Source organism: Narcine bancroftii, chromosome 1 (genome assembly GCF_036971445.1).
Source record: "Narcine bancroftii isolate sNarBan1 chromosome 1, sNarBan1.hap1, whole genome shotgun sequence".
NCBI classification, from domain to species: domain Eukaryota; kingdom Metazoa; phylum Chordata; class Chondrichthyes; order Torpediniformes; family Narcinidae; genus Narcine; species Narcine bancroftii.
The window spans coordinates 80,666,489-80,682,422 of NC_091469.1; the positions used below are offsets into that span (position 1 = coordinate 80,666,489).

General features: G+C 45.2%; 1 protein-coding gene across 2 annotated transcripts in view; it reads right to left on the reverse strand.

The window, feature by feature from the left end:
* mfsd3 (major facilitator superfamily domain containing 3) overlaps positions 1-15,934 on the reverse strand; it is a 191,995-nt gene that overhangs the window by 15,689 nt on the left and 160,372 nt on the right. The window contains exon 6 of one of the 2 annotated variants that reach the window (XM_069930865.1): positions 3,930-4,494. The exons of the other annotated variant lie outside the window; for it this stretch is intronic. Coding sequence (XP_069786966.1) covers positions 4,489-4,494 — 6 coding nt within the window. The 3' untranslated portion in view covers positions 3,930-4,488. Of the gene's footprint in view, positions 1-3,929; positions 4,495-15,934 lie in introns of those variants that run through there. 2 annotated transcript variants of the gene reach the window in all.

Consider the following 15,934-nt stretch of genomic DNA (forward strand, 5'->3'; position numbering starts at 1 on the left):
CAGTACCCATGGATTGATATGCTCTCTCTTTGGACCTAATGCTGTCTCTAATTTCCCTTGTTATCCACGGTTGAGTCACCTTTTTTGGTTTATTTTTATGTCAAACCGTATAAACGATTTCTGCAATTCTTCCATTAGATCTGTGAATGCTTTCTATTGTCTATCCACCGTCAACCCCCCCCCCCCCCCCCATAAACATCACCCAATCAATCTTACTCAACTATTTAAAAGGGGGTAGAGAAAAAGCGGGGAATTATAGGCCGGTGAGCCTTACATCAGTAGTGGGCAAAATGATGGAATCCATTATTAAGGATGTAATAGCGGAGCATATGACTAGCAGAGAAGGGATCGGACAGAGTCAAAATGGATTTACAAAAGGTAAATTGTGCTTGACAAATCTATTGGAATTCTTTGAGTTGGTGACAGGTAAAATAGATGGGGGAGAGCCAGTGGATGTGGTGTACCTGGACTTCCAAAAGGCCTTCGATAAGGTCCCACATAAAAGATTGGCATGCAAAATCAAGGTATTGATGTGGATTGAGAACTGACTGGCAGATAGAAGACAGAGAGTTGGGATAAACGGCTTGTTTTCTGAGTGACAGGTGGTGACCAGTGCCACACGAGTCAGTACTGGGACCCCAGCTGTCACAATTTACATAAATGATCTAGATGAGGGGATTGGATGTAATATCTCCAAATTTGCAGACGACACTAAGCTAGGAGGGGTTGTGTGCACGGAAGAGGGGGTCAGGAAGCTCCAGTGTGATTTGGATAAATTGGGGGTCTTGGCAGATACATGGCAAATGCACTACAATGTCAATAAATGTGAGGTTATCCACTTTGGAAATACAAACCGGAGGGCAGATTACTATTTGAATGGCAATATATTGGGAGATGGGGAAGTGCAGAGAGACCTAGGGGTTCTTGTGCACCAGTCACTGAAGGTGAGCATGCAGGTACAGCAGGCGGTTAAAAAGGCAAATGGTATGTTGGCCTTCATATCAAGAGGGTTTGAGTATAGGAACAAGGATACCTTACTGCAGCTGTACAGGGCCTTGGTGAGACCCCACCTGGAGTATTGTGTGCAGTTTTGGTCACCTTATCTAAGGAAGGATGTTCTTGCAATGGAGGGAGTGCAGAGGCGATTCACCAGGCTGATACCTGGAATGGCAGGAATGACTTATGAGGAAAGATTGCGCAATTTAGGATTGTACTCGCTGGAGTTTAGAAGATTGAGAGGGGATCTCATAGAGACATATAAAATTCTGGCAGGACTGGATAGAATGGATGTGGAAGGGATGTTTCCAATGATGGGGGTGTCCAGAACCCGAGGCCATAGTTCGAGGATAATAGCCAATCCATTTAGGACCGAGATGAGGAGGAATTTCTTTACCCAGAGGGTGGTGAATCTGTGGAATTTATTGCCACAGAGGGCAGTAGAGGCAGGTTCATTGAATATATTTAAGAGGGAATTAGATATATTTCTTCAGTTTAAGGGAATTAGGGGTTACGGAGAGAAGGCGGGGATGGGGTACTGAACTTTAAGATATGCCATGATCTCATTGAATGGCGGAGCAGGCTCGAAGGGCCAAATGACCTACTCCTGCTCCTATCTTCTATGTTTCTATGTTTTATGTTTAGATCTTGTTCCCATTTTTGTTTGGTGAGACCACACAGGGAGTATTGTGTGCAGTTTTGTTTCCTCGTTCTCTTTCTCTTGCAGTTTGATGTACATGTTTGTTATAAATCTTTTAATTATCATTGTTACACAGGCTATATATCACACCCCAAAAGTTAAATAAATGGGACCCAACATTATCAGACAAATGTTTTCGCTGTAAGAAGGAAACGGGAACAACAGTACATGCAATTTGGGCATGTGAGAAAGTGAAAAAGTTTTGGGAAGATCTAAACCAGGTATTAAATAAAATCACAAAAAGCAAAATACCAAAAAGTCCAGAGATCTTTCTTCCAAGTAATATAAGAAGTAAAGAACTTGGACTCGATTTGGATGGAGCACAAAAAAGATTTATTATGATAGCCTTAGCTGTAGCAAAAAAATGTATTATGTCAACCTGGAAATTAGAAGATTGCCTGAGAATACAGCAATGGTACATAGAAATGAATAAATGTATTCCATTGGAAAAAATAACATACCATTTAAGAAATAACATCACAGTATTCGAACAAATTTGGGAACCATACATGGAACACAACAGAGAAATCCTACCATGGACCTCCACCACCTAAAATGACAGAAGGAGAAGAAGACGAAATGAACTGACCCAGTATGTAAAAGTAGATGACACAAGTTTATTTTCATTGTGTGATGACATTGTTTAATGTGTTTAATGTATCATGTATGTTGAACGTTGAATGGGTGGGGGGGGGTGAAGAAGGGAGGGGGGAAAAAGGGGAGAAAATGACACTATGTACATTCAAGAGGGAAATGTTTGTGTGTATTTTGGTCAGTATGATTCATAGTGTGAAAAATAAAAAACTTTTTTTTAAAAAAGATAGGAATTAACTGCTTTTTAATACTTCCCATATCTGTATACAAAGGTGAGATGGGGTCATTTTAATTCCATGTTTTAATTCCAATGCATTTTGCAATGGCTTTTGTCTAAAAGGATTACCAGGCTTGCCGGGTCCAGGACTGTCAAAAGCTGTGCGGCATTGATGACGTTGAATGCGTGCGACTTACCAATAAGAGATTCAAACTTGAGCCAGCAGCAATGAGGTTGCATAGGTTATACATCACATAGGATGCCAATGCGGTAATGCTGCAGTCCCGTTTCCTTTTGCTCCTGAATGGCGGCATGCTTGTATAGAAGGTCGCAATGACACAGCATTTCTTGGTTCAGTGTGAATGATTTGAGCTGCCTTTAAAGATGGGTCATTCACATGCCAATTAAGTAGGTTTTCTGGGAAAATGGCATTTAGTTGTTTTATATCACCTCCTATGAGCAATACTGGATAGGTCTTTGACCTCGAATATCTCCATCCAAAGATCATGGATTCTCACACGGAACAGTAAACCTTTGTCAGAAATAGGTGGCCTGTTGAGCAAATGACTGGGAAGAAAATTCTACTCCTAATCATTTAGTTTAAATTCAAGTTTGTTATCACATGTACAAAGATGGTGATAAATGATGGAAATATTGGAAACTAGGACTGTTTTTTTCAATTCTGTGTGTCCTGCTGTGTGCACTGGAGTAGGGGAGAATAATAAAATAAGGGGAATATGTGGTTGACCCTACATTTGTGAGCTGATTAAAATGGTACACTCACTTTTGCCACTTTAAGGTGAAAATGGAGTCTTGTTTCAGACTCAGCAACTCCTCTTGGTGATGTTCCCCTGTTATAACTGATCTGGCTGGTGTTATGTCAAGGGTTCATCTCAGAGAAGCTCTGAGGCAAATAATGAAGCAGGATGGTCTTAATTAATATCAGAGTCAGGAATACTTTGGTAGTGCACAAGTTTAGAACACACTAATCTTGTTAACGATTCTCATAAATTCTGATATTCTGAGCTCAAAGGAATTTTAATCGTTTGTCACTATCTCTGGCAATGCTAGTATCTCAATTTCAATTGGGGTTGGTCAAATTAAATTTGATTCCACAGTGAATTGCAAATATTTCAAGGTCATAAACTGACTGAGATATACAACCCAGTTTTTGGAGCACGCGAGTCAATTTTCTTTCTCTTTGGTACAAGGATTTCAGCATTGAATCAACCAGAACAGGTCTTCCAGTTCATGTTCTTAATTGCTCGTGGTACTTATTTGACCATTGGAGGTTTAAATGTCAATTAAAATACTGCCCATGGCCCTAATCACATTAGCAACTACTTATTTGAAAATGTAACTGATTTTAAAATTAGAAGTATTATTTTGTTCTATTAATATTTTTAAAAAATGTTTAAACTTATTTACATTTAGACATACAGTGCAGAAACAGGCCATTTTGGCACACAAGTCTGTGCCACCCAATTTACACCCAATTAACCTACATCCCAGGTACGTTTCAAATGGTGGGAGGAAATCAGAGCCTCCGAGGGGAAAACCCATGTAGACATGAGGAGAACATACAAACTCCTTACAACAACACAGAATTTGCTGTCTGTATGGAGTTGTTCCCTCTCCTCCAGTCTTGCCAGAAGCAATAGCATCTCTGCCTGCCCTGAATGAAATAAGGCCATCAAGCTCGATCGCTGATCTGGTATGGAGTCCAGAGCCATGATCTTCTAATCACCAGAGTTCTTTTTGGTTCAGATGCCTTCTCAGGTAATCCATTTTTCTTCTCTGATGATCTTACAGATCATTGGGAGCTCGGGTCTGAATGGGTTAACTGTCTGACCCAAATGGTGGCCTGCTCCTAATGCTTCTATCTTCTCCAACTGCCTCTTTCCCTATACTCAACCCCTCCAGTCCCAACAAGATCCTGGTGAATCTCCTCTGAACGCCTTTCAATTTGTTGATATCTTCCCTATAGCTGGGAAAATAAGAATAAATGGTGCAGAATTAATGCCACATTCCTACAACAGAATATAGTTTCTATGCAATACAAAGTACCAGAAAGAGTGTAAATGCCCATGGGATATCTAATGCTTGGTGCTAAGGATGTGACTCAGTAAAATTGTATGGAGAAGAGAATTCAATCCAGTGATTTTTTTTTTTCAAAATTGAAATCCTAACCAATCAGCAGGACCCTCATTTCACTGGTTGATGAGCAGACTATACTACATCTTAGCCCCCCATCTCTTCACCTCTGTCATGGGCGCACAAAATCAGTGAACCGGTGCGGACTCGAAAGGCCAACATGGCCTGTTTCCGCTCCGTAAATGGTTATATGGTTATGTGTTACATAACCTTTAACAATTTTTTTTTAAATGTAGATGCTGGAAAATGCAAAACTGAAACTACTGGAAGATCTCAGCTGGCCAAGCAGTATCTGAGGCAAGAGAATCGGGTCGACATTTTAGATCAAAGTTTTTTTTTACTACTACTGTGACCCATTAGGCCTGGGATACAGAAAAACAGATTAAAATTCTCACAAAATGCAGCATTTTATGGCCTATAATAACAAAAAAATTCTGACATTAATAACCCTGCTGTCATTTGGTCAACTGTTTTTAAACTGTTATCAATCACAATGCGCGTCTGTATTTGCTGGGGTGAAGCTCATAAAGCCACGGAACTTGGGGAAGAGAGTGGAGATGGTTTTAAAGTTGTTCACATTACGAGAGAGGAGCTGCTGGCAGTCTTAAAACACAAAGGTGAATTAATCCCTAGGGCCACACCAAATGTATCATCACACATTGTGAGAAGCAAGGGAAGAAATTGCTGAGGCTCCGGCAGAGATATTTGCCTCATCTTTAGCCATAGTTATGGTGCCGGGATACTAGAGGGTGGCTAATTCTGTACTTCCATTTAAGAAGGACTGCACATTCAAGCCAGGGAAGCAGAAGTGAGAAAATTACTGGAGGCAATACTAAAAGTTGAAATCTAACTGCTGTTACAGAGTCCAGAGGACCCCCAAAACCAGCAGCAATAGATATTCACCACAACACATTACTTAAACAAAAATAGTCTTTAATTATAATTGAACAAGAAAACAGAATTAAACTTTAACTTATTACTTAGCCTACCTAACTATTTAATCCCCCCTCTAATACTAAGCATAGGTGTGTGTAATATATATTTAAGATTAGAAAAGTTCTTTGGATCACAATCCAATCTCACTGGTAGCAGGCAATTCTTGTACTGTGCACAGAAGTTAACATTAACAAAGTTCACCAGTCTTTGGTGCTTAACAGGCAAATGGTTACCACTCAGGAGGGATTTTGCTGGTTTTCAGAGAGAGATTGCTTTTCCAGGACATCCATAACTGATTCCTTCTCAATCGGTCTTGATGAAGCTTGCCCCCTTTAGGGTTCTCCAGATTATCCTCTTTCTTTCAGGTCACCTTTCAGACAGCCAGTCTTATCCATTAACCAGGCAGCCTTCCAAAGTTTGCCAGCTTGTCCTTCAGGAACTGATTTCAGGTCTCCTCTCTCTGTTTCACTCCCTCCCTCTCTGAGAACAAAACTCTTCTCCTCTCTCCTACAAAGATCACATGCTCCCAGGCATGGGGTATGTTGCAACTTTGTTGCTCCTCTGCAAAAAGCATTCTGCAAATATTCTGTGTTTTAAATTGTGTGTGTGTGTGTGAGCTGCTCTAACAATTCCTCCCAAACCACCTCTAAATACTCTGTCACACTGAATTTCAAAAGGCTATGAATAACTAGGGATAGTCATCTTGGCTTTATGCCATGTCTCAGGAATTTAATTGAGTTTTAGAGAGCTAATCAAGATGATTACCTATTTGGACAAGGTTTATGTGGGCTTTAGGAAGGCCTTTGACAAGCTTACATATGGCTAGTCTGGAAGGTTAAATCCAAGGTGAGCCAGCCATTTGGATACAATTGGTGATAGGAGGCAGGTTGTTGTTTATCAGATTGGAGGCCTGTGATCATTGGTGCTCCACAGGGATCGGAGCTGGGTCCAAGATTGATCATCATCCATATTACTGTGGTTAGGAAGTTTAAGGATAATATCACCATTAGTAGTTCAGTAGACAATGAAGAAGATTATCTAAGACTTCAATAAGACCTACTGTGAGAATGGGCCTAGAAATGGCAGTTGGGTTTTAATTTGAAGAAGTGTGAGATGTGAATTTTGGAAAGTTAAACCAGGACAGAACTTCTATGGTAAATGGCAGGTCTCTGGAGAGAGAGATGTGGAACAATGAGACCAAGAGGAACAGGTACGTACATCCCTGCAAGTGGCAGCATAGACAGTCAGAGTGTGAAGAAGGCTCATCTTCATCAATCAGAACATTGCACACAAGAAATGAGGCATCATGTTACAACTATGCAAGACTTTGATGCGACTACTTTTTAAATATTGCTTATTGTTCTGGTCACGCACTTATAGGAAGGATATCATGCAGCTGGAAAGGGTCCAGAAAAGATTTACACAATTGCTGACCCATCCAGCCTTTTTTCCTGGAACACAGGAGGTTGAGGGGTGACATTATAAAGATCTATAAAATCATGAGGTGCCTTGCTAAAATAAAGAGCCAGTCTTTTTTCCAGAGCAGGGGAGTCCAAAATTAATGGGTTTAGATTCAAGATGAGCAAGGAAAGATTAAAAGGGGGCCTGAGAGGCAACTTGCACACACAGAGAATGGTGGTATGCCAAATAACCAAAATGGTAGAGGCAGGTACAAACAAGAACATGTATAAGAAAGATTCAGAGGGTGATGAGCCAAATTTGGGTAATTGAATAGGTAACTTGACCATGTGTTTGTGTTGCATAGCTCTATGACGCTGCAAATTTTGCATAGATATTTACAACAATGCCATCACAACTGACAGCCTGAACTGTTAACTTTGTCTTTCCAACTATTTTGATCACCTGATGAGTGTTTCCAGCAGATTCTGTTTTTGGTCCTACTACTGTTCAACACGTCTTTTGCAAAGTGATATTCGGTAGCATGATTCAAATTACAACTATTCCAAAGGCATTTGGAATTTATAACAGGGCTCCACCAAGATGTAAAATAAAATTAGGAGCTGGGAAAAAAGATGATGCACATTAATACCATTTCATCAGATGCTAAAGTGGGAATTTATAATGGCCAATATGCACATCTGGGAACTCTGTGTCTAGATAGCTCTCTTTTCGTTTGTTTGCAAGAAAGCATACAATTCTGACTGAAACTTAGTTGAGAAAGCACTTGATCATTTAGCAAATTTCACCCAGATGCTACCTGCCAAAATCTTGGCAGAAATATGGAAAAGTCTGATTCGCAAGTCTGTTTTCTTGACTACAAGTGGACTATGTCTTAAATCAGAAGTTGGCTGACTTCTCTGTTTCACTTTTCATTTAAGTTCATCATGGCCTATAATACTTCCAAATGTGTACATATGTATGCAGAAAGAGTTATGATATCTGACTGTATTACCAATGTATCCCCTCAGAAGCAATCATCTCTGTCTCCAAGAATTTAGAGGGATTCTCACTCAGCAATTTATCTGATCAACACAAAGCAATGTCTAAGGGAGTTCTGATTGGGCTTCTAACGATCCTAAAAGGATTGAATTTTCTATAACTCGGAAATCATATTAACTTTTAAGTGGCCACCTGTTTCAGTGTATGCTTGGAGTTATTTGAAGCAGGCTTGAGTGAAATTAGAATGAAAAGAGGAATAATTCCCTTTTTCTGGCTTGAAGTAGATTACGTCTTTACTGGGGAATGGGTTCTTTTGTGGATGATAATTAGAATGCAATATATTTGCAATATACTTGAGGCTAAAGTTTCAAAGAGCTCATTTTATTCCTTGTCATCAAGATGCGGCCAAATGTGTTATTTTACACTTCTCCAGTTTGCATGTTGTGCTTGAATACATACAGGCTGCTTCAAATCCTGACGTCCAGTGGCATTGTCCATCACAAAACAGAAAAAAAAAACTTCAAAACTGGCAAAACTCTGTTCCATTTTACTCAACTCTTTTAAACAGCTACCAATCACAATTGGGAAATTTTAAACAGAATGTTACAACAGTGGCTTCAGAACTGATAGGAACTGAGCTTATCTTTTAAAAAAAAGTTGCATTGAGATGAAAATTAATATGATAGACCATGTCTCTTATTAATCAGATTCCCCAAGAATACAATATCCTGAAGTAATGTCAGAGAACTCTGCTTTCATGCCTTGTCAAAAATGACATCAAAGGCCTAGGGAGGGTGGACTGCTGCAATATAATGAGCAGCAAAGGATTTGTGAATGCTGTGGTTTGTCATATAAATTGTGTTACATTTAAATCTCCAACTTCAAAAAAAAATCCGTGTATCAAAGACAAGGTCATTGAAGAAGGAAGATGTGCGAGCCTTGACATATTTCAAAGGAACTAGTTTGTGACAAAAGCTGCATTACAAATACCTGTATGAACCTACCAGCTTTGGAGTTGGAAACTCCAATGGTCTTGATGGCTCTTTTTCCAGTAACAAGTACTTGATGCGATTTTGCCGTAGTTGGATGGATGTTTGATTCTGTTAGAGTTTGTGGAAATTGCCTTTCTCAAAGTATAACGGTGAGAGCAGCATCTCCTCAAGTTGTCCGTCAGCTTTGAGAATAATGAGCTTACACCATGGATTTGTGGGTTTTGATAACTGATGAGGCCAGTGAGGTTACTGCAATCCTTCCACAGAAGGGGAAGGTGTAGTAGATGAGGTAGGCAGGCAGTGTTTCTCCTGCTGTTTATGCAGGACCATTGAGTGATCTGGTTGTGTAACATTAAAATTCTCAATACCATCCCAAATACTGCCCCTCCCTTTGAGCTGATAGAGCTTGGATTAGTGGCCCTTGTATAATCTTGTTTGTAGAACAACCCTTCCATTCTCTTTTGAGCCATCCACTTTGAAATGACTTCTACATCTCTTAAATGTGAATGCAAATAAATAAATGTCTCTACTGGTTCATTCCGCATCTGTCCACCAGTTATTCTGGCTTGCTAAATGGAATTATTGATCAATCAATCTAGTGCATGCTCATTAAAGAAATCATAATGCAGCTGGAATGGCCAAGTAGGAAACAAATTAATTTGATGTCTTTTATGTTCCTGCTTTACAACAATTCAATAATGTTATATATGCTATGAGTTGAACCTACCATAAGACACATCTTTCCCTCTCCTCCACCTTCCGTAGAGACCGCTCCCTCATGACTCCCTTGTCCACTCATCCATTCCTATTAATTGCTCAAGTGCCACACTTGAGCCCATACCTCCACCCTCACTACCATTCGGGGCCCTAAACAATCCTTTCAAATGAAGCAATACTTCACCTTTGTATCTCTGAGGAACATTTACTACATCCGGTGCTCCAGTGGTGGCCTTCTTGTGACAGAGTATATAGATATTCTTTTGGGAGATAAATTGGCAAAGGTTTTTTAGAGTATGTTACATAAAAAACTTTAAAAGCGATCTTATTTGAAATACTGGAGCTCTGCCCCATGCTAGACATATTGGCTCCACAGCTTTTGCAAATGCTTTGGAGAGTGCTCAAGAGACTTCACTCATGGACTGTTGCTTACAAAAGGCAACAGATGAAAGATCTTGTCAGAGCCGTCTTCAGTCTGGAGTAGGGCTTCCTGTTTTAAGGTGGTCATATGGTTTTGCAAGCAGAGAGAGTCAGTCTTTCTCTCTGAGAGAGAGTTATTTCTTCTACAGTGTTGCAGAAGCAGCTGGGACTGGAACAGGAACAGGACAAGTTGGCAAGCTTGTGGAGAGCCCCATTTGAAATACTGCCTGGTCAAAGCCATTGTGGTTCATGGAAGAGGAGAGGTCTGGCTGACTAATGTTTCACTTGGAATAAGTGTAACTAAAAGGAACTCTGTGGTGACCTGAAAGGAAGAGGTTATCATCTGGAGAACCTTGAAGGGGTAAGTTTTGTCAGCAAGACATTGAGGTGACTGATGGAAGTATATCAGTTGTGGATGTCCTGGAACAACAAAGTTCTCTCTGAAAACCAACAAGAACCTTCCTGAGCAGTAACCATTTACCTTTCAAGCACCAAAGCCTGGTAAACTTTATAAATGTTAAATTCTGTGCACTGTAAAGGAATTGCCTGCAACCAGTGAACTTGGAGGAATGAGAAGTGAGATTGGTCTGTGAACCAAAGAACTTTTCTGAACTTACACACAAATTACATAGATGAGTACTTAGAATTAGAAGACGGTTAATTAAATCAATAGTAATGTTAAAGTTTTCGGAGTGGCCTTCTCCTATGCAGGTTTCTTACCCGGGCTGGAGGGGCCTGCCTCCCCTCCTAGGTCGATCCATACTGCCCGGACCGGGGCCGAGGCCGCCGCAGCTCACCCTGTGCCTGGACTGGGGCCGCCGCCTCCCACTCTCTGCCCGGATCGGGGCCTCCCCCTGCCCCACTCGACCGAGGCCGGGGCCGCCGTCTCCCCCTTGCTCCTGCCCGGATCGAGGCCGCCGCCGTCTACCCTTCGCCCGGACTGGGGCCGGGGCCGCTGCTGCTCTCCCTGTGCCTGGACTGGGGCCGCCGCCTCCCACTCCCTGTCCGGACCGGGGCCTCCGCCTGTCTCACTCGACCGAGGCCGGGGCCGCCGTCTCCCCCTTGCTCCTGCCCGTATCGGGGCCGCCGCCGTCTACCCTTCGCCCGGACCGGGGCCGGGGCCGCTGCTGCTCTCCCTGTGCCCGGACTGGGGCCGCCGCCTCCGATATAAAACCTACGACCCAAGGACCTCGCTGCCACGTCCCAGCTTGCTTGGCCACGGCACACGAACCATGGGTGTAAAGGGTGGGGCCAGTACTGCGCGCACTGCACTCCACCTAAAAGCTCCTTTGCGCAGGCCCGAGGACAGGTCCACGTCCTCCCCCTCCACGTCCTCCCCCTCCACGTCCTCCCCCTCCACGTCCTCCCCCTCCACGTCCTCCCCCTCCACGTCCTCCCCCTCCACGTCCTCCCCCTCCACGTCCTCCCCCTCCACGTCCTCCCCCTCCACGTCCTCCCCCTCCACGTCCTCCCCCTCCACGTCCTCCCCCTCCACGTCCTCCCCCTCCACGTCCTCCCCCTCCACGTCCTCCCCCTCCACGTCCTCCCCTCCACGTCCTCCCCCTCCACGTCCTCCCCCTCCACGTCCTCCCCCTCCACGTCCTCCCCCTCCACGTCCTCCCCCTCCACGTCCTCCCCCTCCACGTCCTCCCCCTCCACGTCCTCCCCCTCCACGTCCTCCCCCTCCACGTCCTCCCCCTCCACGTCCTCCCCCTCCACGTCCTCCCCCTCCACGTCCTCCCCCTCCACGTCCTCCCCCTCCACGTCCTCCCCCTCCACGTCCTCCCCCTCCACGTCCTCCCCCTCCACGTCCTCCCCCTCCACGTCCTCCCCCTCCACGTCCTCCCCCTCCACGTCCTCCCCCTCCACGTCCTCTCCCTCCACGCCTTCCCCCTCAAAAGATGCTCACAAACTCAAGCTAGCATGCTGGAACATCAGAACCATGCTAGACAAGGCTGACAGCCACCGACCTGAACGTCGGTCTGCCCTCATTGCACATGAACTCCTCAGACTTGACATCGACATAGCCGCTCTCAGTGAAGTCCGCCTGGCAGATGTAGGCAGCCTCCAAGAACGCGGCGCGGGCTACACACTCTACTGGTCTGGCAAGCCTTCGGATGAACGACGCCTATCTGGTGTAGGCTTCATGGTCAAGAGCTTCATTGCCTCCAAACTCGAAAACCTTCCGACAGGCCTCTCGGACCGAATCATGTCCATGCGACTCCCCCTTCAGAACAAGCGTCACATCACCCTCATCAGTGTCTATGCTCCAACCCTCCAGGCGGAACCAGCAGAAAAGGACAAGTTCTACACCGACCTGCGCAACCTCATCCAACGCACCCCTACAGCCGACAAGGTTGTCATCCTGGGCGACTTCAACGCTCGTGTCGGCAAAGACTCAGAAACCTGGCCAGGAATCCTGGGCAAGCATGGCGTCGGCAAGTGCAACGACAATGGGCGCCTCCTGTTGGAGCTCTGCGCAGAACAGCGGCTTGTCATTACAAACACCCTTTTTCAGCAGAGGGACAGCCTTAAGACCACCTGGATGCATCCCCGATCCAAACACTGGCACCTCCTGGACTACATCCTGGTGCGAGAAAGTGACAAACGAGATGTGCTCCACACCAGGGTCAAGCCTAGTGCGGAATGCCACACTGACCACCGGCTGGTTCGCTGCAAGCTCAACCTTCACTTCAAACCAAAGCCCAGGAACAATAAAGCCCCCAGAAAGAGGTTCAATGTTGGAAACCTGCAGTCAGACGAAGCGAGAGGAAACTTCCAGGCAAACCTCAAAGCAAAGCTCGACGATGCAACCCGCCTCACGGACCCGTCCCCTGAAACCCTCTGGGATCAGTTGAAGACTACCATACTGCAATCCACTGAAGAGGTACTGGGCTTCTCCTCCAGGAAAAACAAGGACTGGTTTGACGAAAACAGCCAGGAAATCCAGGAGCTGCTGGCAAAGAAGCGAGCTGCCCACCAGGCTCACCTTACAAAGCCGTCCTGTCCAGAGAAGAAACAAGCCTTCCGTCGCGCATGCAGCCATCTTCAGCGCAAACTCCGGGAGATCCAAAATGAGTGGTGGACTAGCCTCGCCAAACGAACCCAGCTCAGCGCGGACGTTGGCGACTTCAGGGGTTTCTACGAGGCTCTAAAGGCTGTGTACGGCCCCTCACCCCAAGTCCAAAGCCCGCTGCGCAGCTCAGACGGCAAAGTCCTCCTCAGCGACAAGATCTCCATCCTCAACCGATGGTCAGAACACTTCCAATCTCTTTTCAGTGCCAACCGCTCAGTCCAAGATTCCGCCCTGCTCCAGCTCCCTCAACAGCCCCTAAGGCTAGAGCTGGATGAGGTTCCCACCCTGGATGAGACATATAAGGCAATCGAACAACTGAAAAGTGGCAAAGCAGCAGGTATGGATGGAATCCCCCCAGAAGTCTGGAAGGCTGGCGGCAAAACTCTGCATGCCAAACTGCATGAGTTTTTCAAGCTTTGTTGGGACCAAGGTAAACTGCCTCAGGATCTTCGTGATGCCACCATCATCACCCTGTACAAAAACAAAGGCGAGAAATCAGACTGCTCAAACTACAGGGGAATCACGTTGCTCTCCATTGCAGGCAAAATCTTCGCTAGGATTCTACTAAATAGAATAATACCTAGTGTCGCCGAGAATATTCTCCCAGAATCACAGTGCGGCTTTCGCGCAAACAGAGGAACTACTGACATGGTCTTTGCCCTCAGACAGCTCCAAGAAAAATGCAGAGAACAAAACAAAGGACTCTACATCACCTTTGTTGACCTCACCAAAGCCTTCAACACCGTGAGCAGGAAAGGGCTTTGGCAAATACTAGAGCGCATCGGATGTCCCCCAAAGTTTCTCAACATGATTATCCAACTGCACGAAAACCAACAAGGTCGGGTCAGATACAGCAATGAGCTCTCTGAACCCTTCTCCATTAACAATGGCGTGAAGCAAGGCTGTGTTCTGGCACCAACCCTCTTTTCAATCTTCTTCAGCATGATGCTGAACCAAGCCATGAAAGACCCCAACAATGAAGACGCTGTTTACATCCGGCACCGCACGGATGGCAGTCTCTTCAATCTGAGGCGCCTGCAAGCTCACACCAAGACACAAGAGAAACTTGTCCGTGAACTACTCTTTGCAGACGATGCCGCTTTAGTTGCCCATTCAGAGCCAGCACTTCAGCGCTTGATGTCCTGCTTTGCGGAAACTGCCAAAATGTTTGGCCTGGAAGTCAGCCTGAAGAAAACTGAGGTCCTCCATCAGCCAGCTCCCCACCATGATTACCAGCCCCCCCACATCTCCATCGGGCACACAAAACTCAAAACGGTCAACCAGTTTACCTATCTCGGCTGCACCATTTCATCAGATGCAAGGATCGACAATGAGATAGACAACAGACTCGCCAAGGCAAATAGTGCCTTTGGAAGACTACACAAAAGAGTCTGGAAAAACAACCAACTGAAAAACCTCACAAAGATAAGCGTATACAGAGCCGTTGTCATACCCACACTCCTGTTCGGCTCCGAATCATGGGTCCTCTACCGGCACCACCTACGGCTCCTAGAACGCTTCCACCAGCGTTGTCTCCGCTCCATCCTCAACATCCATTGGAGCGCTTACATCCCTAACGTTGAAGTACTCGAGATGGCAGAGGTCGACAGCATCGAGTCCACGCTGCTGAAGATCCAGCTGCGCTGGATGGGTCACGTCTCCAGAATGGAGGACCATCGCCTTCCCAAGATCGTGTTATATGGCGAGCTCTCCACTGGCCACCGTGACAGAGGTGCACCAAAGAAAAGGTACAAGGACTGCCTAAAGAAATCTCTTGGTGCCTGCCACATTGACCACCGCCAGTGGGCTGATATCGCCTCAAACCGTGCATCTTGGCGCCTCACAGTTTGGCGGGCAGCAACCTCCTTTGAAGAAGACCGCAGAGCCTACCTCACTGACAAAAGGCAAAGGAGGAAAAACCCAACACCCATCCCCAACCAACCAATTTTCCCCTGCAACCGCTGCAATCGTGTCTGCCTGTCCCGCATCGGACTTGTCAGCCACAAACGAGTCTGCAGCTGACGTGGACTTTTTACCCCCTCCATAAATCTTCGTCCGCGAAGCCAAGCCAAAGAGAATGTTAAAGTTTGATTCTGTTTTTATGTTTAAAGATAATTAAAAGCAACTTTTCTTTAAGTAACCATTTGTCTTAGTGAATATCTAATGCTGCTGGGTTTGGGGTTCACTGGTCTCATAACATTCTCTACATTGGAGACTGAACACAGTCTGGCTGATCACTTCGCTGAGCATCTTTGCTCTCTCTGCATCAGTGACCAGGATCTCACAGTGGCCAACCATTTTAAGTCTGCATTCTACTCTCATGCTGACAAGTCTGTCCAAGGCCTTGTATACTGTCATATCAAGACCACCCATGCATTGGAGGAGCAACTCTTGATTTTCCATCTGGGCACTCTCCAACTGAATGGCATTGACATCGATTTCTCTAGTTTCTGCTAGTTTACTCCCCATTCCCCCTTCCCTCTCCATTCATTGAGCAATACCACCTTCCTCTGCTTGCTGGTTTGATCTCTCTCCCTTATCCACCTATTACCTCTTGCCTGTGGGACTGTGCTCCTTCCCCTTCCCCACCCCCCCCCCCCACCATTTTGTTTAGGTGCCTGCCCACACTTTGTCTCACCTTTAAGAAGGGATCAAGTCCAAAATTTTATGTATCTTTGCTACATAAAGTTCACTCTTTGACCTGCTGAGTTTCCCAGCATTGTGTTTTTACT